The sequence below is a fragment of the Sciurus vulgaris genome (assembly GCF_902686455.1).
Source record: "Sciurus vulgaris genome assembly, chromosome: 9".
Classification (NCBI taxonomy): Eukaryota; Metazoa; Chordata; class Mammalia; order Rodentia; family Sciuridae; genus Sciurus; species Sciurus vulgaris.
Window position 1 is genome coordinate 102,185,958 of NC_136469.1, and position 21,204 is coordinate 102,207,161.

The following is a 21,204-nucleotide window of genomic DNA, read 5'->3' on the forward strand; positions in this document are numbered from 1 at the left end:
AAGAGAAAATAAACAGAGGAAAAACACAGTAACTGAAGACAATTCAGTCGAAGTATCATCAAGTCTTGTGTCTTCTGTATAAAGAAAGAGCATGTTTCTGAGTCCACAGTGTACTCTGTGAAACCTGGTCCCAAGCTTTCCACCTGGTGAATTAACATCCTCCATCTATACAGCCTCATATTCCTTATGTGCTGCAGAGGTCTGTCTGTGCAGTTGGAGCCCCATCTACCTTGCCACTTCACAGATTCAGAAAGCATCTTGACCTGCCCTTATTTCAGACCTTTCAGGGTAGAGACCAGGTGAACAACCAGTGGATTAAAATAATCATCCTTGGGACTAAATAATACCCATTTATGTGTTTTTCTTTGAAAGCTTTGGAAGTAAATAGGGATAAAGATAAGTAGAAATGTAAATCAGATTGGAAAATCTTTCAGTTTAAAGAGCAAGTTTATCTTTAATGCAGCTTAGATATAAGGATCATTTTAGTGAAGAAGAAATGCTTTATGGTGGTTGTTTTTTGAATGTGTGGTTCAGGATGCTTTCTTAAACTCCTTTTCAGAAGGTTGTAAACTCGCCTGGCCCACTCAGCTGCACAAAAGTGCCCTGGCAGTTTACGTATGTTTTAATAGGTCAAAAGAACTGACTTTTTGTGAGGTGATTACACTGCAAAAAGTTTGAGGAATACTCTTGACCTTAATAACAGATATATTTTTGGCAGCATTTTAAGTGACTCTAGTGATCTCATTGGTAGAGTATATTTGTCAGCATGTTGTTATTAAATTGTGCATATTAGTTGCGTGTTATTAAATATCTCATGAGCAAGCTCTAAGCCCAGTATTTTTATAATAATATTTGCTCAAATTTTCTGATAGTTTCCTGGAAGATAATTTATGGCACTAATGAAATTCTGTGCTTCTTTCAGGTTGATAGTTTTCTTTTTCCTTTTTCTGGAGATGCATTTTGGAAATTTACACACCTTTGACTTTTTAAAACAATAGACTATTCCACAAATTCTGGAGTTTATTTCATCTTGTTAGGAAGTATTTTTGAGATGTAGAAATCATGTCGTTTTTTTAACATGGTATAGCAGTTAAATATTTTTCCAAAAGGAAAAGTACATTCTTATTTTCATTTGGATATTAACAAATTTTGCCATTTGGAAGAACATTTATAGACCCTCTTACTGCCATATAATAACAATAAAGTTAGACTTTATTGCAGTTGAGCTCAGCAGCCCAAATCATCATCCACATTTTTTTTATAATTTCCTTGAAGAAACATGAAAGGAATAGTTAAGAAGTTAAGGAAACTTTTAACTATTAATAGATCAAGTTATTCTTTTAATGCTTCTTTCCTGCAAAGTATTTGATTTTGTTTTTAACCAAAGAAATCCTGCTTTTTTTTTTTTTAATTTGTTTTTATATATGACAGTAGGGTATATTTTGACATTTTATGCATACATGGAGTGCAACCCATTACAATTTTGATCCCATTTTCTTGTGGTTTTACATGATGTGGAGTTACAATGGTTGTGTATTCATATATGAGCATAGGAAAATTATGTCTGATTAATTCTACTCTCTTTCAAAGAAAGACTTCTTGATTCTTGGTACATAGTAGGCAGAATAAGGACCCTTCAAAGATGTCTCTAATTCCCAGAATCTATGACTGTGATAGGTTACATTGCATGAAATAAGTAAGATTGCTAATCAACTAACCTTAAACTGAGTGAGATTATCCTGAATTATGTGTGTTGTCTCAGTGTAGTCACAAGGGTCTTAAGTCATAAGGCAAGAGTGAGGCAGAAGGATATGTGGGCAGCCTCTTGAAGCTGGAAAAGGCGAGTAAACTGTTCCTGTGTTAGAGCTTCCAGAAAAGAATGCAACCCTGCTCATACCCTAATTTTAGCCCAGTGACTCTAGTTCATAGAACTGTGAGATAATGGATACAAATTTTTTTTAAGTTTGTGGAAATCTGTCACAGCAGCCATAGAGACAAATAGATCGTAGCTCTGTTTAGTTTTTTACAAACAGCATGAAGTTTATATAGTAATTAATTGGATCCTGGTTTACATGACTCTGATTTTCTGTGAAAATCAGTTCTAGTTTATTATATGAAAAAGACATTTGTGCTGATAGTATCTTGGGAAAGGTGGGCAGATCTTTAGTTACCCAAGGATCTTTGCTTTCTACTTCCAAGAAATGGTAAGAAGTCTAGTGTAGCTAGAGAATAGGAAATATGTGTGATGAGAGTAGAATGGGGGTGAGGCTGGAGAAATAGATTAAAGTTAGAAAGGAATTTTGGTATCCTGTGATGTGACAAAACAGTCTTCAGAAACCTTTGTTTCAATTCAACAAGTTCCTCATTTTTTATTGTTTGCCCATGTTGTAAATACTATAAATTGGATTCCCTAAGTTTTTATTGTTAGCACTACTTGAGCTAAGAGTCATAAATAATCGTTATATTTTGCTCATGAAATAGCTCCAGGAACATCTGGTCTATATGATAAATGTGGGAAGGACTCTGGCAAAAACGAAGACTAGAGCTTAGATAAACATGAAAAAGAATGAAACATTTCTGATAGAGGCTGTTGAACAACTTGACCAATCATAGACGGCCACTGTATTTGATATTCTTGACAATCTCATAGAAACTTTCCTTGCTCCTTTGTGCCTTTACTATGATGTGAAACTGAAGACCCCACAAAGATGAGTGAACTGGTACAGTTTTCTTTCTTTCTTTTCTTTCTTCTGCTTCCTTTTCCTCCTCCCTCTCCTCCTCTTTCTCCTCCTACCCCCTTTCTCTTCCTCCTCCTTCTCTAATCTCCTCCTACCCCTCTTCCTCCTGCTCTTCTCCTCCACCTTTCCTTCCTTCTTCACTGCCTCCACTTTCACAAACAAATTAGAGCTATGTTGCCAGTTTTTTTAAAAATTGTATGATTTTGTCTGCTTGCATCAGGTGAATCACGTTATCCCAGCTTACAAGAGAAAGAAGGGATACGGTGCTTGCAATAGAGAATATAGGGCACAGGGTGGATCATTATTGGTAATGGTGACTTCCAGGATAACAGCAGTGGAGTGAGTGGGAGATAGGAGAAGTTAAAATTGTTGCACAAGAGGTTAAGGAATTCCCAGTTTTGCCAGCACCATTTGTTGAAGAGGCTAGCTTTCCTCCAGTGTATGTTTTTGGCATCTTTGTCTAGTATGAGACAACTATACTTATGTGGGTATGTCTCTTTGTTTTCTATCCTGTACCATTGGTCTACCTGTCTATTTTGGTGCCAATACCATGCCATTTTTGTTACTATTGCTCTATAATAGAGTTTAGGGTCTGGTGTTGTGATACCTCCTGTATCATTCTTTCTGCCCAGGATTGCTTTGGCTATTCTGGGTCTTTTGGTCTTCCAGATGAATTTCATGATTGCTTTCACTATTTCTATGAGAAATGTCATTGGGACTTTAACTGTATAGCGCCTTTGGAAGTATGACCATTTTGATAATATTAATTCTGCCTATCTGAGAACACGGGAGATCTTTCCATCTTCTAAGGTCTTCTTCAATTTCTTTCTTTAATGTTCTGTAGTTTTCATTGTAGAAATCTTCACCTCCTTGGTTAGATATACTCCTACATATTATTTTTAGCCTATTATGATAGAAATCGTTTTCTTGATTTCTTTTTCAATGTGGATTCTTTATTAGTGTGTAGAAAACCTATTGAGTTTTTGTATGTAGATCTTGTATCTGCTTTTTTTGCTAAATTTGTTAATCAGTTCTAGAAGTCTTCTGGTGGAGCTTTTGGGAACTTCTAAGAATAGGGTCATACCATCTGCAAACGGTGATAATTTTGCTTTCTTTCCTATTCGTATCCCTTTTATTGCCTTCTTGTGCCCAATTGCTCTAAAATTTCAGGAACTACATTGAATAGGAGTGGGGAGAGTGGATATCCTTGTTTGGAGGACATTATTTCAATTTTTCCCCATTTAGTATGGTATTGGCTTTGGGTTTGTTGTGTGTAAGTCTTTATGATGTTGAGATAAGTTCCTTCTGTCCCTAGTTTCTTCAGCATTTTTCTCAGGATTGGGTGCTGATTTTTCTGAAAGGCCTTTTCTGCATCTTTCAAGATGGTCATGTGATTTTTTTCCCCATGATTTTATGTGATGAATTATATTTATTGATTGGCATATGTTGAACCATCCTTGCATCCCCAGAATAAATCCAACTTGATCATGATGTACAATCTTCTTAATGGATTTTTGGCAATTTACTAATATTTTAATAAGGATTGTTTGCATCTGTGTTCACCAGGATATTATTCATTAGTTTGCTTTCCTTGGCAGGACCTCTTCTGTTTTTGGTATCAGGATGATGCTGGCTTCATAAAATGAAGTTGAAAGTGCCTTCTCTTTCTAGTTTATGGCATACTTTGAGTAACATTGGCATTATTTTTTAAAAATTTGTTAGTTTGTGGTACCAGGGATTGAAACTAGGGGCACTCTTATCACTGAACCAGAGTCACAGGGAGCCCATATCCCTAGCTCTTTTTTTATTTTATTTTGAGACAGGGTCTCACTAAGTTGCCCAGATAGGCCTTGGACTTGCCATCCTCCTGCCTGAGCCTCTCAAGTAGCTGGTACTGGAGTTTGTCACTGTGTCCACCCTAGTGAATTTCCTTGTCATATAATATGTGTGCCATGAAAGTTTTTGACTGAAGTCTGTTTTGTGTTATTTGTTTATGCTCTCTTTTGGTTTCCATTTGACTGGAATATCTCTTTTCATCCTTTCTCTTTCAGTCTGTGTGTGTCAAATCTAAAGTGGTTACTGATAGGGAAGAGCTTATTACTGATAGGGACAGTGTAGTCCCTCTTTTCCTTTATTGCTGTCTTCCTTTGTATTTTGTTGATTCTTTTTGGTATTGTTATATTTTCATTCTTTTGTGTATACTATAAATATTGTATTTATGGTTATCATGGGACTTTTAAAAACATAACAATCTATCTTAAGCTGATAACTTCAATTGCACACAAAAACTCTTTTAGTCTTCACCCTATTTTATGTTATGGATGTCACAGATTGTGTCCATTTATATTGACTATTCTTTAACACAATTTTGTAATTAGTTAAGTTTTATACTTTTGTCTTTTAACTTCTGTTCCAGAATTTAAAATGATGTATTTACTCATACTTTTAAAGTTTTTTTTTCCTTTTAGAAACAATTTGTAGAATTTGAAAAATTTTGTGCATTTTTGTAATAGTTTTAATTTTCTTATATTTAAAACTATTGAAAACCCTTTTCATAACAGTATATAATTTGAAAAAATCTGACCTTTTTTTCTTGTTTAAACAGAATTTTGAGACCGATGGTTGGTCATATAGAAGAAATCCTTGAACTTATAGTTTTCTGAAGAATCAGTTCAAAAGATCCCCAAAGTACAAAAGGTAAAGGAAGGTGCATCTTATAATGCACCACCAAATGACATTTTTCCAGGAAAAAAAATATAATAAAAGAACCCATGAATATCTTGGCACACTATTTTGAGGAAGTTTTTATTTAAAAATTTGTCCTTTTATATTAATTTATCAAAAACATTTATTGTGCAGTAGCTGTGTTCAGATATTATTTATTTTTATTTGTTCTTTTTAGAAATACATGACAGGGTCTGGGGAGATAGCTCAGTCGGTAGAGTGCTTGCCTTGCAAACACAAGGCCCTGGGTTCGATCCCCAGCACCGCAAAAAAAAAAAAAAAAAGAAGAAGAAAGAAATACATGACAGTGGAGTATATTTTGACACATTATGCATACATGAAGTGTTTTAGTCAGCTTGTTTGCTGCTGTGATTAAAAAGCTGACCAGAACAATTGTAGAGAAAGAAAGATTTATTTGAGGCCTCATGGTTTCAGAGGTCTCAGTTCATAGGAGGCTGGCTATTCCTTGGGGCTTGAGGTAAGGCTGAACTTCATGACAGAAGAGTGAGGCAGAGGGAAGCAGCACACATGTTGTTCAGGAAGCAAAGTGAGATCTCCACTTGCCAAATAAAAATATGAACCCCAAAGCTGTGTCCCAAGTGCCTGCCCCACCTCACCCTATCTACCTTCAGCCACCAGTTAATCCAGTCAGGATTAATTCACTGATTGGATTAAGGCTCTTTCAACCCAGTCATTTCTCCTCTTAACCTTCTTGCATCGTCTCACACATGAGCTTTGGGGGATACCTTACGTCCAAACCATAGCATGGTGTATAGCTTATTCTAATCAGTATCCCATTCTTGTGGTTGTATATCATGTGGAGTTATACTGGTTGTGTATTCACATATGAACATAAGAAAGTTAAGTCTGATTCATTCTACTATCTTTCCTATTCCCCCTCCCTTCCCTTCATTCCCTTTTGTCTAATCCAATGAACTTCTATTCTTCCCTCTTGCCCCTTATTGTGTGTTAACATCCACACATCAGTGAGAGAACATTTGGCCTTTGGTGTTTTGGGATTGGCTTATTTCACTTTGCATCATGTTCTCCAGATCCATCCATTTACTGGATGCCACAATTTCTCTCTTCTCTTTGGCTGAGTAATATTCCAGTGTGTGTGTGCATATGTATATATACACACACATCACATTTTCTTTATCCAGTCATCTGTTGAAGGACACTTAGGTTGGTTCCATAGTTTAGCTATTGGGAATTGAGCTGCTATAAACATTGATGTGGCTGTGACACTAAGGTATGCTGATTTAAAGTCCTTTGGATATATACTGAGGAATGGGATAACTGCATCAAATGGTGGTTTCATTCCAAGTTTTTTGAGGAATCTACAAAAAACTTTCCAGAGTAGTTGCACCAATTTTCATTCCCACCATCGATGTATGAGTGAACCTTTCCCCCCACATCCTTGCCAATATCCACTGTTACTTGTATTCAGATATTATTTTAAATAATGAAAATACAATGGTGAATACCCCAGAAGCCAACTCTGCTTTCATGAAGATTGCTTTCTAGAGGTAGACAAATATAAACACGAAATTATGATTAGTACTGTGGGGATAATTAAAATGAATAATGTAGAAACTGATGACTACTTCCTTTAGGTAGTCAGAGAAGGACTTGCTGAAAGGAGTCGTTTTTAGTAGAGATTGGAATAACAAGAAGGTAGCATGTGCAGATCTGAGATAAGAACTTTACTTGCAGTGGGAACTACAGTGACTGTGAGATGCTTAAGGAACAGTTCCCGTGTGGCTGCAGTGTAGTTAAGTCATGGGGAGAATAAATGGAGATCAAGATGGAAAAGAAAATTGGGAGAGAAGCAGATTTACAGCAGAGAGTCAAAATTTCTGATTTGGCTATATGATGTTTTTGAATGCCTTGACATTTCTGTAGACGTTTCAAAACACAGTGTGTGTATGTGATTCTGCAGTTGAAAATCCGGTCTAAGATCATGGATTTGGAAATCATTTGCATATAGAATTACTCAAAATCAAATGACTAGATTAAATTATCTAGAAAGTATATATAGATTGAGAAGGATTTAACCCTGGCTTATGCCAATATTAATTTTAGGAGAAGGATCAACCAGTAAAGTGAATGGGAAAGCAGGAAAATGTTTTGTCCCAGAAACCAAGAAAATAAAATATTTAATAAATCACATCTACCAAGAGGTCAAATAGTACAGTAAAACAGCTATTAATTTGACAATATTAATGTTTCTTTCTCTTTTTTCATTGGCTTTTTAAAAAATTGTTCTAATTAGTTATACATGACAGCAGAATGTGTACCCACCCCATTATGAATCAGCATCCACATATCAGAGAAAACATTTAGCCTTGGTTTTTTGGGATTGGCTTATTTTGCTTAGCATGATATTGTCCAACTCCATCCATTTATCTGCAAATGCCATAATTTTATTCTCCTTTAAGACTGAGTAATATTCCATTGTGTATATATACATAGTTTCTTTATACATTCATCTATTGAAGGGCATCTAGGTTGGTTCCACAGTTTAGCTACTGTGAATTGAACTGATGTAAACATTGATGTGGCAGCAATCACTGTAGTACACTGATTTTTAAGTCCTTTGAGCATAGACCATGGCGTGGGATAGCTGGGTCAATGGTGGATCCATCCCAGATTTTCTAAGGAATCTCCATAGAAATTGGTTGCACCAGTTTGCAGTCCCACCAGCAATGTGTGAGTGCACCTTTTCCCCCACATCCTTGCCAACCCTTGATAATTGCCATTCTGACTGGAGTGAGATGAAATCTTAGAGTAGTTTTTGATTTGCCTTTCTCTAATTACTAGACATATTGAACATTTTTTTATATATTTGTAAAATATATATATATTTTATATATTTGTAAAATATAAAGAGGATATACAATAACAAGAAGATAGCATGTGCAGATCTGAGATAAGAACTTGACTGGCAGTGGGAACTACAGTGACTGTGAGATGCTTAAGGAACAGTGCACGTGTGGCACTGTAAAACAGATATACAATATCCTCTTCTGTGAAGTGTCTGTTTAGTTCCTTAGCCCATTTATATCCTCTTCTGTGAAGTGTCTGTTTAGTTCCTTAGCCCATTTATTGATTGGGTTTGTTTTTTTTTTTTTTTTGGTGTTGAGGTTTTTTTTAGTTCTTTATATATCCTAGAGATTTGTGCTATATCTGATGTGTGTCTGGTAAAGATTTTCTCCCACTCTATAGGCTCTCTCTTCACATTATTGATTATTTCCTTTGTTGAGAAGAAGCTTTTTAGTTTGAATACATCCCATTTATTGATTCTAGATTTCATTTCTTGCACTTTAAAAGTCTTGTTAAGGAAGTCAGGTCCTAAGCCAACACGATGAAGATTTGGGCCTACTTTTTCTTCTGTTGCCTAATAGAAGGTGCAGGATCTCTGGTCTAATTCCTAGGTCCTTGAGTTGATTTTTGTGCAGGCGAGAGATAGAGGTTTAATTTCATTTTGCTGCATATGAATTTCCAGTTTTCCCAACACCAGTTGTTGAGTAGTCTATCTTTTCTCCATTATATGTTTTTGGCACCTTTGTCTAGTATGAGGTAACTGTACTTATGTGGGTTTGTCTCTGTGTCTTCTATTCTGTACCATTGGTCTACCTCTCTCTTTTGGTGCCATTACAATGCCATTTTTTTTTTTTTTTTTTTTACTATACCTTTGTAGTATAATTTAAGGTCTGGTATTGCAGTGCCTCCTGCTTCACTTTTCTTGCCAAGGTTTGCTCTGACTATTCTAAGTCTCTTATTTTTCCAAATGCATTTCATAATTGCTTTCTCTATTTCTATGAGGAAAGACATTTGGAATGAATGTTTCTGATTAAGAGTGAGCAATCTCAGCAGAGTGGTAGGAATGAAAGTAATGAAGAGCGAGAAGTTGAGGAACTTCGATTTGAGATGGCAGACAATATGTCTAATTTATTTATTTTCGGTGCTGGGTATCGAACCCAGGGTTTTTGTGCTTGCAAGGCAAGCACTCTACCAACTGAGCTATATCGCTAGCCCAATTTCACCTATTTTTGAAAACTTCTTTCAAGGTAAATAAGGTACAAGGATTTTCCAAATAATTCAGCCTCAAGGATAAGGAGAATAGGAGAAGAAACAATGGCAACAAAATGTCAAAACCTGAAAAGCAAAAGGAAGTGTAGTTATTTTCCTGCAGAACTTAAAGTCCTAAGCCACTGTGGGAAAGCTGAGAAAGGAACTTCCTGGCAGAATAGAACCTCAAAACTTTTTGTGACGTGAAAGCAGTGTTCTGGAAAGAAGAGTGAGGGTGGTACTAAAACAAAGTGATTGGTCGTGAGTCTTTTTAACAGGCCAATGTATTCCGCAGCTCTTTTTCCTATTTTTGAAACAGACAAGTGCCCCTTCTGTGTTTTAGCAGAAGTATGGAGATTTATGCTCCAGCAAGGATAAAAATAAGTAACAAAAATAGCTGAGAATGGGGATAACATTTTGAAAATAGGGAATTTAAGAACCCAGGCTACTAGATTTTTATACACTTCAGGCAAGAGTGGAGAAGATTCTTTTCTGTGCATTGTAACTGGCCTGAGAGAAAAGATCTGCAGATAATTACATTGAGAATACCCCCAAAGAAGTATTCCCACTTCTATCTCTGAAGTGAAGTTCATAGTCAGTAATCCCTAAGACAAAGAATTTGTCATGATCTTTCTGGTGCTCTCTCCCCCAATTTCAAGCCTGTGGCCAGAGTTCACTGGATACCTGAGGAAAACCTCTTAAGTGAAAGACAAAGGTCAAACCAAAAGAGAGAATACCAAGTTGGGGGAAATGGAGACCAGATAGGAAAGTAGAAATTAAGAGAAACAAACCTATAATTTAATAGTTTCAGAAAGGGAGGAATAGATTCTGCTTCTAGGAAACATGAAATAGAAACAAATTAGAAATTTAAAAAAAACTCAGTTGAATGGCTGAGAAATGAAACTGGTATGCTGAAGCAAAGAGAAAAAATAGTTAAAAGTGGGAGAAAAAAGGTGATAAAATTAGAATAACTATCTAGGATCTCCAACATTCAAATAATAGGATTTCTAGAATGACAGAATAGAGGCAATTAAGGGGAAAAGCAAAGAATAGAAAATGGTTCAAGAAAACTCCAAAACAAGAGGAATTTCCCATTATAAAGTATCTATTGAAATATAAAAATAAATTCAAAATGGGACACATACTATTAAATTTTAGAACACAGGGTGGCTTCCCTGTGAAAGAACTAATAGGTCACATAAAGGATTAGTTGTCAAAATGGCTTTAGACTTCTTGACACCATACTGGAATCTTCAAAATACTGAAGAAAAAATTATTTCTTAACCCAGTATGTAGTATCCAGCTAAACTCTTTTTTGGTGGATAGGGGGTACTGGGGATTGAATCCAGGGATGCTTTCCCACTGAGCTACATCCCCATTCTTTTTTATTTTAAGATGGGTCTTTCTTACTTGCTTAGTGCCTCGATAATTTGCTGAGGGTTGGCCTTGAACTTGTGATCTCCTGCCTCAGCTTCCTAGAGCCACTGGGATTACAGGTCTAACAGAACTCTTGATTACAGATGCACTATTGATAGTTTCAAACTTGTAAGGTCTTAAAAAATTTACCTGCCGTGCCCCCTTTTTCAGGTCATTATTAAAGGAGTTACTCAACAAAAATAAAAAATAAACTAAAAAGGTGAAGGCATGAGTTACAAGAAACAGGGCATGCACCTTAACTAGAGACCTAGGGAATTACCAGGCTGATGCTTACTAGTGATGCCAAGATGACAGCTGATCTCCAGGTGAAGTAGATAACACCTAGTCCTAGTGTGAATGGAGTAGAAGGTTCCACGAGAAAGAGTTGTGAGAAGGTAAGATTGTTAGAATATAATGTGTTTGAGGCTATAGAGAGTAGAATCAGGGTAAAATTTGTGACTAAATTGGTAATGTGTGCACAAAGCTAGTTAAACAATAAAACAACACAAACTATAGAAGGGGAAAGTAAATACAGTATGACTACATGGCTATGCTGTAAATTGCATTTACAAGAGTTGTCATAATGTTAATTCCAAAACAATTAATCAAAATTATGATATTGGAAAGTTGGGGAGGTGTGCATGTGTATGAGCAGTTTTCCTGGGAAAGGGAGCAAAATAAGTGAGATAGTAGCTAAAAGGGGTTGATACGTTGTTTCGTTTTGTTTGTTTAGTGTAGTTTTAAGATAAGATATACTAAGATATGTTATTATGTTGATCAGAATAAATACAAAGGGAGAAATTAGTGCTTTAGGACTGAAAAGTCTTCAGATGTAACAACATAGGATTCAAGAAGACAAGTAGTATCATGTCATTAATAATAAACTGCAGAGTTTATTTTTAATACAGGATGTGTTGTTTTATGTGTCAGGCTTCTGTTCCAAAGAGGAACTGACAGACACTGAGGTTTTTTGTAATTATGTGTAAAGTTGCATGCTGAATTTAAAAATCTGCTTCTGTATTTGCCAGATTTGAGTTGTTCAGTTTCCTAGTTGCTAATGTCTCCATTTGATAAATGTTTTTTAAGTTAATTTTAAAAATAGTGTTTATGAGAGACATATGCCATCATTACCCCTGGTTTATTTTGTTTAAGATAATGTTTTCAGGTTCCCTCCATTTTCCTACAAATGACGTAATTCCGTTCTTCCTTACAGCTGAAGAAAACTCCATTGTGTATATATACCACATGTACTTTATTCATTGATCCTTTGATGGACACTTAAGCTGGTTCCATAGTTTAACTGTTGTGAATTGTACTGCTTTAAACATGGGTGTATGTGTGTTGCTATTGTGTGCTGCCTGTAGTTCTTTTGGATAGGTACCAGAGAGTGGTATAACTGGGTCATATGGTGGTTGCATTACTAGTCTTTTGGAGATCCTTCATACTGATTTCCGCAGTTGCGTGCCATACTGATTTACAGTCCTGCCAACAATGTAAAAGTGTTCCTTTTTCTGTATATCCACTCCAGCATTTATTATTGTTTATATTCTTGATAACTGCTATACTCAAGATATAGAAATTTTCTGTTATTTCTCTAAAGAGATAATCTATGCTAATAGCTTACATCTCACAACCCTTCTTTAATTTAGTCTCTTAAGGTTCCAGAGTTCTTTTATATTCTAGTGATGGCTTTGTCTTTCAGCTGTGAAATTTTGAAATTTTGTCTTCAGTGTGGTCTACTCTGTTAGGTTTTCTTTTTTTTTTTTTCTTTGAGATGTTTGTCCCTTTATTTTTTATTTATTTTTTTATTTTATTGGTTCTTTTTAATAGTTGTACATGACAGTAGAATCCATTTTGATATAATTATACAAGCATGGATATATCTTTTTCTAATTAGTATCCCATTCTTGTGGATGTACACTATGCTGAGATTCACTGTGGTGTATTCATATATGTACCTAGGAAAGTTATGTCATATTAATTCCACTGTCTTTCTTATTCCTTTACCCCTTCTCTTCTCTCATTCCCCTTCGTCTAATCCACATAACTGCTGCCCCCCCACCCCCTTATTGTGGGTTAGCTTCCATTTATCAGAGAAAACATTCGACTGTTGGTTTTGTGGGACTGGTTTATTTCACTTACCATGATAGTCTCCAGATCCATCCATTTACCGGCAGTGTCATAAAGTCATTCTTCTTAATAACTGAGTAATACTCCATTGTGTATATATGCCACATTTTCTTTGTCCATTCATCTGTTGAAGGACACCTAGGTTGGCTCCATAGCTTAGCTATTGTGAATTGAGCTGCTATAAACATTGATATGGCTGCATCACTGTCCTATGCTGATTTTAAGTCCTGGGTATAGAATGTGGAGTGGGATAATTGCATCAAATGCTGGTTCCATTCCTAGTTTTTTGAGGAATCTCAAAAAAAACTTTCAAGAGTGGTTACACCAATTTTCATTCCCACCATCAATGTATGAGTGAACCTTTCCTCCCACATCCTCGCCAGCATTTAATCTTGATAATTACCACTCTGGCTGTAGTGAGGTGAAATCTTAGTGTGGTTTTAATTTGCATTTCTCTAATTGTTAGAAATATGGAACATTTTTTCATGCATTTGTTGATTGTTCACATTTGTTCTTTTGAGAAGTGTCCATTTAGTTCCTTTTCCCATATATTGATTGAGCTATTTTTTTGGTGTTGAGTTTTTTGAGTTCTTTGTGTGTCCTGGAAATTGACACCTTATCTGAGGTACAGGTTGCAAAGAGTTTCTCCCATTCTGTAGGTGCGCACTTCACGCTCTTGATTGCTTTGTTTCCTTTGCTATGAAGAAGCTTTTTAGTTTGATACCATCCCATTTATTGATTTGTAGTAGTCTTGTTGAGGAAGTCAGTCCCTAAGCTGACATGTTGGAGTGTTGGGCCTACATTTTCTTCTAGTAGATGCAGGAATTCTGCTCTAACATCTAGGTCTTTGATGCACTTTGAGTTTTGTGCAGGGTGAGAGTTAGGGGTTAAATTTCATTCTACTACATATGGATTTCCAGTTTTCCCAGCACCACTTGTTGCATGTGCTATCTTTTTTCTAATGTATATTTTTGGCACCTTTGTGAGTATGACATAGCTATATTTATGTGGTTTTGTCTCTGTGTCTTCTATTCCTTTGGTCTTAGTGCCTGTTTGGGTGCCAACACCATGCTGTTTTTATTACTGTAGCTCTGTAGTACAATTTAATGTCTGGTATTCTGATTCGTGCTTTACTTTTAGAGAGACTTTCAGTTGAATGTGTTATTTGATTTACTGTGTCTTTCATTTTCAAGATTTGTTTGGTTCTTTTTTAGTATCTCTGTCTCCCTATTGAATTTCTCATTCTTATCCTGTACTGACTTCCTGAATTCATTCAGTTGTTTTTCTGTATTCTCTTGGAATTTGTCAAATCAGTTTTAGAGTCACTATTTTGAATTCTTTCTGTGGTATTTCATCCACTTCAATATCTTTGGAGTCAATTGCTAATAAATTATGTACTAAAGTAAACATCATGTTACCATATTTTCTCTTATTTCTTTGTTGGGTTTTATCCATTTCTCTTTCATCCTGATGTGTAGTCCTCCTTAGGGCCCAGCCTTCTCTTGCCGTGGTGTTTTGGAATATCAAGTTGTGAGTTTTTCAGTATATTTCCAAGTGAATTTTGCAATATAGTTTCCCTGCTAGTTCTTTGGTGATGATTAGCATATTTTGATACAGTGTACATTGTGTTAGAGCTTGGAAATTCTACTTTCTTTGTAGTACTCTAGACATTCTTAAAGGGTATGGGAGAGGTCTAGATTTGTGACCCCCTTGTAGGTGTGGTGTCCACAGTCTTTTTTTTTTTTTTTTTTCCTTTCTTTTTTTAGGGGGAGTACCAGGGATTATACCCAGGGGTGCTTTGCCACTAAGCCACACCCCCAGCCCTTTTTATTTTATATTTTGGGACAAGGTCTTGCTAAGTTGTTGAGGCTGGCTTTGAACTTGTGAACCTCGTGCCTCAGCCTCCCAAACTGTTGGGATTATAGGCCTGCGCTACTGCACCTGGCCCACAGTCTTTGTTTTGATTCTCTTTTTATTGTAGGAGTGGATTTCCATGAGTGGAACCTGAGGGCCATTCCCTAGTCATTCTTACTTGGGACATGGTCATTAGTTTGGAGTTTTTGTTACTTCATTTGTTTGTATCAAAATATCACAAAGTTTGAGCATGGTAGTTTGTGAGTGGAGAAAGGGACAGCATCTGTTGGCTGGGTTTAGCTCAGCAGCAGAGTCTCTACCCTCTTAAATTGTAGTGTCCCAATAGCTTTCCAGTACTCACTGAGAAGCAGTAATCCTGCTGCGTGAATCTCAACCATGGAGTAACTGGAATTTTAGCTTTCCTCTAATCTACCATCTTGATCTTCCTACCTTTTGATAAATTAAACAGGCATCCTGATGGCTTACTAGGTGTTTTGTAAGGCCCAGATCTGGCCTTTTAAAAGGTAACTGTTGCCTTTGCCCTGTTCTTTTTGTCTAGTGATAGAGCCAGCCTCTGTCATTACCATGATAAGTATTTCTTCTCTTGGATCAGAGGGGTGTACTTAAGTGATCATTAAATTCTCTTCCAGCTCTAAATTTCTGTAATTATATGTTCCATTTGCTCATGTTAACCCAGACACTTAAAATCACAGTATTTTATAATGTGTTAGTTCTTTTTATTCTTTCTTCTGAGTCCTCCAGTCATTTTCTTTTAAGAATTCTTAGCCCTTCACAGTGCCACTTCTGCAGCCATAACTGTTGCAGGCAGTGCAGTGTCATTTATCAAGCACTATTCTCTCTTCTTGTGAAGGTACATTAGAAAACAGTGACAGAGTTACGAGCAGTGGTCCAGAGGATCATGTTCTGTTATTCAACTCTTGTGTTACCACAGGAGAAAATTTCAAGCAGGACACCAAATGTAGTAGAAGTATAGCAAAATTTAATAGAGGAGAAAGGAAAGATGCCCTCAGGGAAAGGGTGGGTTGTCTCAAAGGACAGGAACAACTCACCCCTTTGTTCCTTAGTTTTTTAAATTGGGGTTTTATGGAAGTTCCTAGAAAGTCTCACCTAGGTTCCAGTACTGACAGTACTGACAGTAGGGTAACATCAGATTTTTAAGTCTCTGCTAGACATGATTTTACTCACAGGTACCCAGGCAAAATCTGTGGGGGGTGGGGTAGATTTTACTATTACAGTGATATTAAAATGGTATGTTAAAGATCTGAAGGCAACTCCTGGTCCCTTTGGCTCATGATGACCTGTTCTAACTGGAACATGTTTTGCAGATTCTACAGATAATTGAGTTTTGCTTCTAATTATCTTGTCTTCCTGAATCTTTGAATCTTTGAATCTTTGGCCTGTGTAAAGGTCACAGAAGTTCCCTTTCAGGGGGAATATGTCCTCCTCCTTAGCAGGGAATAGCCAGATCAGGGAATAGCCTTGATCCAGAGAATAGCTGTGAGGATAACAGGTTGTTTTTCAAGCAATGTAACATCCTATTGACTTAAGCCAGAGCAGTGACAGACTGGTCTTTGGTAATTACTTTTAAAAGAAAGCATGTGGAGGGCCACTGCACAGTCCAATCTGTAGAATTATCCCTGTAACTTCACATTCCTACCACTCCTGTCTACTATCAGCAGAATATTTTAGAATCTCCTATTCTTAATAGTACCTTAAATTTCTTTGGTTTAGTTGGAGTTACAAATTCTAACTTTTAAATAAAGATGATTATATTTAAAGTAGAATTTCTTATGCCTCAGAACTATATGTTTCATAGAATCAAAATGGTTATTGAATATTTAATTCATGACCATAGACATAAGATAAATATGCCTTATATTTTCAGGAAGTTTTCATAGAATTTAGAAAGACAAATTTTAAACTTGTGATGCAGTTTAAAAGCAGTGAGTTTTAATTACGTCTATGTATAAAAGGTTTGAGGCCCTTTTTTAATAAGGCTTTTCTCTACTGATTTGCCTTCACCCCTCTGCCAACTCCTCTTTTCACTTTATGCTCTAGTAATTAAAACTTTAAATTGTAATACGCCTGGTTTTTCTATGAAGAAGAAACTAGATCTCTTGAGTTTCTCAAGTAAGTTATCTCATATCATGAAATCCTATGCTTTGCAAATTTCCATTCCTTTGACTTAGAATTTTTTCAGCTTTTACCCCTTCCTGTCTTTTAGTCTATTAATTACTTCTCAAACTTAAATAGTTATATAAATCATAAGGAGATATTGTGAACGTGTAGATTGTGATTTATTAGGACTGTGATTAAACCCAAGATTTTGCCATTTAACAAATTCTCAGAGGATGCTGATGCTGCTGGCATCTGGAACATATTTTCAGTAACAAGAATCTTGACTCCTGATGAGACTTATTGTCCTCAAGATATTTCTTCAGACTTTGCTCTCTTATTTCCATGGGCATACCCAATTAATCCCTTCCCAGGGATACCATTTGCCAATATTTGCCTCATTATATTTCTTAATATAATTACTTATTTATCTTTCTATGTTCATTGCAAAGTTTTGCTTACAGAGACTATGTCTTTCATCCTTTTATACCCAAAGCATGCCCTACTGATTAGCAGAAAATAGGGTTTCAACACATTTTTATTGCCAGTTGTTTATTAGGTTTTTATTGCTGTGACCAAAAGACCAGAAGAAAACAGCTTATAGAGGAATTGTGTATTTTGGCTCACATTTTCAGACTTTCAGTCCGTGGTAGGCAAACTCCATATATGGTTCTGGGTCTGAGGCAGAACATCATGGCCAAAGGGCCTGGTGGAGCAAAGCAGCTCAAGACATGGCAACCAGGAAGCAGAGAGAAGGCTCCACTCACCAAAGACAAAATACAAACCTCCATTAATCTACCTCCTCCAACCATAACATACCTGCCTCTGGTTGCTGCCCCGTTAATCCACATTAGTGAATTAACATATATAACATATAGTGTTTATGATAACATACAAAATTTTTCAAGATAACTTTGTAGTAGGAAGTTTTTTAGAAAACTAATGATCGTTATTTTTCTTTTCATCCAAGGAGAAGTACAAATGTCTACCACAAGACGAAAACGTAATATGTTATGTTGTTTACCGTAAGCTGTAGTAAAATGAGCTCAATTGTTGACAGGTATGTTTTTAGAAACTCCTTTGTTTTGAATTATATAAGACTACTTTAAAATTCACTATTAGAATAATGGTCTATATCACATTGATAGAAGTTTTGGGTTTAAATGTTATTATGTTTAATTTCTGTATTGAACAAACATGACAAACGTTATAAAAGTAAGCAAGGTACATCAGTATTTTTACAAGAGCCAAAGTCAGCAGCATATGGCTTGTGTTTTAAATAGTTCCTGAATTGTAATTTTGAATAATTTGGTCAACAGCTGCTCTGAAGGAAATTGTAACAATTGCACAAGTTTCCTTGGCACATTCTAGCATCTTTTGGTGCTAATAACTCCATCCCTTCAGGCATCTTAGCATTTGTGACTGATCAGAGGTAACTGTAATCGGATTATTATGAAACTGGAGAAAGAAAATATCTTTTATCGTGCTCCACTAAAACTCAGAAGACAGGTTGGTAAGGGAAGAGATTTTATTCAAAGCCAGCTCTGAGGATATTAGAGCTCTTTTTCTTCCTCAGATTTCCATTTTTGGGGACTTGGGTGAAAGGGAAACTTTTATAATAGGTGAGGAGTCATAGTGTGACAAAAGGTAGAAAATATACATATGTTATATACATTAATCTACATAACATAGGTTTAACTAGGAAACAACTGTACCTGGTTCCCTCGTGCCCATTCAGTCCAGGGTTCAGGTCCTCAGCTTCTATTCTTAATATGAGGAAATTCAGAAGTTAACAGTTTGGCGCTTTCAGTTTCAAAGGGAGCCTCTTTCAATTAGTTGAATTGTAATCTTTAAATTTCACTCTTGGAAAAGGACAAATCTTATTTCTTTGATTCTAAGGCTTTTTTTTTTTTAGCATTTTAACTTCTAACATTTGATGAATCTTAGGATTGACTTATAATTGTATTGGTAGAATTTTTTTTAGGATACATAAAATAATGGTGAATCTTATAGCTAAATAATGTCTTAAACTTAATGAAATAGAATTATATTTTTAAATACCTACCCTTCAACAGCAAATGTACAGAATACTTTTATATATCATTTTATTTAACCTCACAATAATTTCATAAGGTTTTATAGATGTTGGTCAGGGAGGTTGAATAACTTGTTTGAGGTCACATAGCCAGTAAGCAATGAACTGGAATCTTAACCCGTGTCGATGTGTCTGGCACTAAAGTTACGTGCCTTTATTATATTGCACACTGTGATTTGCCCATGGAGGACTCTTTTAAAGAGTTTCACTCAAGAGTTGCACACAAAAGTGACTGTTAACATCTGAAGGTAGCCCTCTTCCCTTTCTGGGAACTAAATATTGAAAATTTGTGTTCTACCACAATGTAAGGCATGAGGGGCAAGGAATTTCCTTAGAGAAGTTGCCTGCACAATGACTATAGCTTTGGACCCTGCCATAGTTGCAGATGGAATCTCTGGGAACTCTTCCCTCAGAAAGGATATTTCTTCACTGCCCCAAAGGGTTTAAGTATGATTTTGCTCTTAGGCTTCTTCCCATTCTAGAAAATATGACATTTAGGCATGATACATGTATGTTGATACATAAAGCAGTTGTTATTAATATGGGTTCCTTATATCTCTGAATATTATGAAAGTTATTGTTTCTCTCCTCAGAGTAATACATATAGCTACAGAATTTTTAATATATTTCTGGGGGCATAAATAGAATCCCCAAAGCCTATTCACAGACTCCCCTGAGACATGATTTACTGCTTACCTCAGTAGTGAATCCAACTGGCCCTTTGTGGGCTACAAGCCTTTATAAGTCCCAGAAAGCTGTGGCTAAAGTAGTAAGTAGAGAATCCACATAAAAGCTCATAAGCCACTGGAAACGGTTTAATATTTTTCCTTAGCTTAAGCAGTTAGCCACCAGTGCTCTTGATTTAATTCTCTAGAATGTTTTTCTCTCAGTTCCTACCATAGCTAACTCTGTCTTGTCACTTAGATCTCTGCTCTCCACTTCAGCATATCTTTCCCTAAATGGGACCTGACTAGTCCTTCCCTATCACAAATCATGTTTATTTCTACTAAAAAATAAGCTGTAAGAGAGCAGCTACTTGTCTTATTCACTGCTTTGTAACCACATCCAAAATAGACTAGCACATGAGTGCTAATAAATATTTGTCAAATGGATCAGTACATGAGTGAAAATGTATTGTTAATGTGTTAGATATTGTGATGTTTGTGAATAATTTGTGATTTTATGAAGTGACTGTCTGAAAAATGTTAAATTATGCTATTATAGTTAATAAAAATAATTTCAAGTGAATGATTTATACAGTGCCAAATGAACTTTCTGTAGGTTTTCACTGGTCATTAAAAGTTTGAAACAAGGTATTTAAAATGGTTAATTTCCTGCTTAGCATGTTGCTATCTGTCTATAGTAGAGCTAAGATAAATACTTCTAAAATTTACATATGTAAAAAACTTTAAAAATTAAACACAGCTAAACGTTATTAGAAAATAGATTAGTAGTTGAGCTTGAATTGCAATCCTCTGATTTTACAAAAATCCTAGGATATAACCAAATGAATTTACCTGTCACTTTAATGTTGCTGTTACTTAGTCTGCTCTTACTTTTTCTACTTTTGTCTTTCTTTTAGAGATGACAGTAGTATTTTTGATGGGTTGGTGGAAGAAGATGACAAGGACAAAGCAAAAAGGTAGTTTGATGTGACATGTGAAATGGGAAATAAATGAATTACACATAAATGTAATTGTAAGTAAATAGGAAATTAATGATTTCCAAAAGTTATCTGCTTTGAGAATTCACATATTTAGCAAAGGAGAAGAGTTTAGAACATCAGTACACAGTTTATAATTAAGTGAAATTATCCTTTGACCTTTTGGAAAAATATTCATGCTTTACTTAAAAACTGAAAGAAAATCTGATTTCACAGAGCAGATAATTGTAGTACTTATAAAATGATTAATTGGTTTATAAATAATTGGGTTTATTTGTCTCAGGAATGCTTTTGTTTATTGGATGCTGCTTCGCATAGAATAACAATAATTATTCATTAAGCACATATATTTTGAATGCTTACCATTTGTTAGA

The 21,204-nt window shown here is 35.6% G+C and overlaps 1 protein-coding gene across 6 annotated transcripts in view; it reads left to right on the plus strand.

Annotated features, from left to right (window-relative positions):
- Window positions 1-21,204, plus strand: part of CLOCK (clock circadian regulator) — a 107,881-nt gene that overhangs the window by 30,467 nt on the left and 56,210 nt on the right. For 3 of the 6 annotated variants that reach the window (XM_079153763.1, XM_079153768.1, XM_079153764.1), the window contains exons 4-6: window positions 5,344-5,435; window positions 18,043-18,132; window positions 20,750-20,809. In XM_079153763.1, the coding sequence (XP_079009889.1) occupies window positions 18,086-18,132; window positions 20,750-20,809 (107 nt within the window). In that variant the 5' untranslated portion in view covers window positions 5,344-5,435; window positions 18,043-18,085. The remainder of the gene's footprint in view (window positions 1-5,343; window positions 5,436-18,042; window positions 18,133-20,749; window positions 20,810-21,204) is intronic. The other 3 variants (XM_079153765.1, XM_079153766.1, XM_079153767.1) reach the window with 1 other exon arrangement.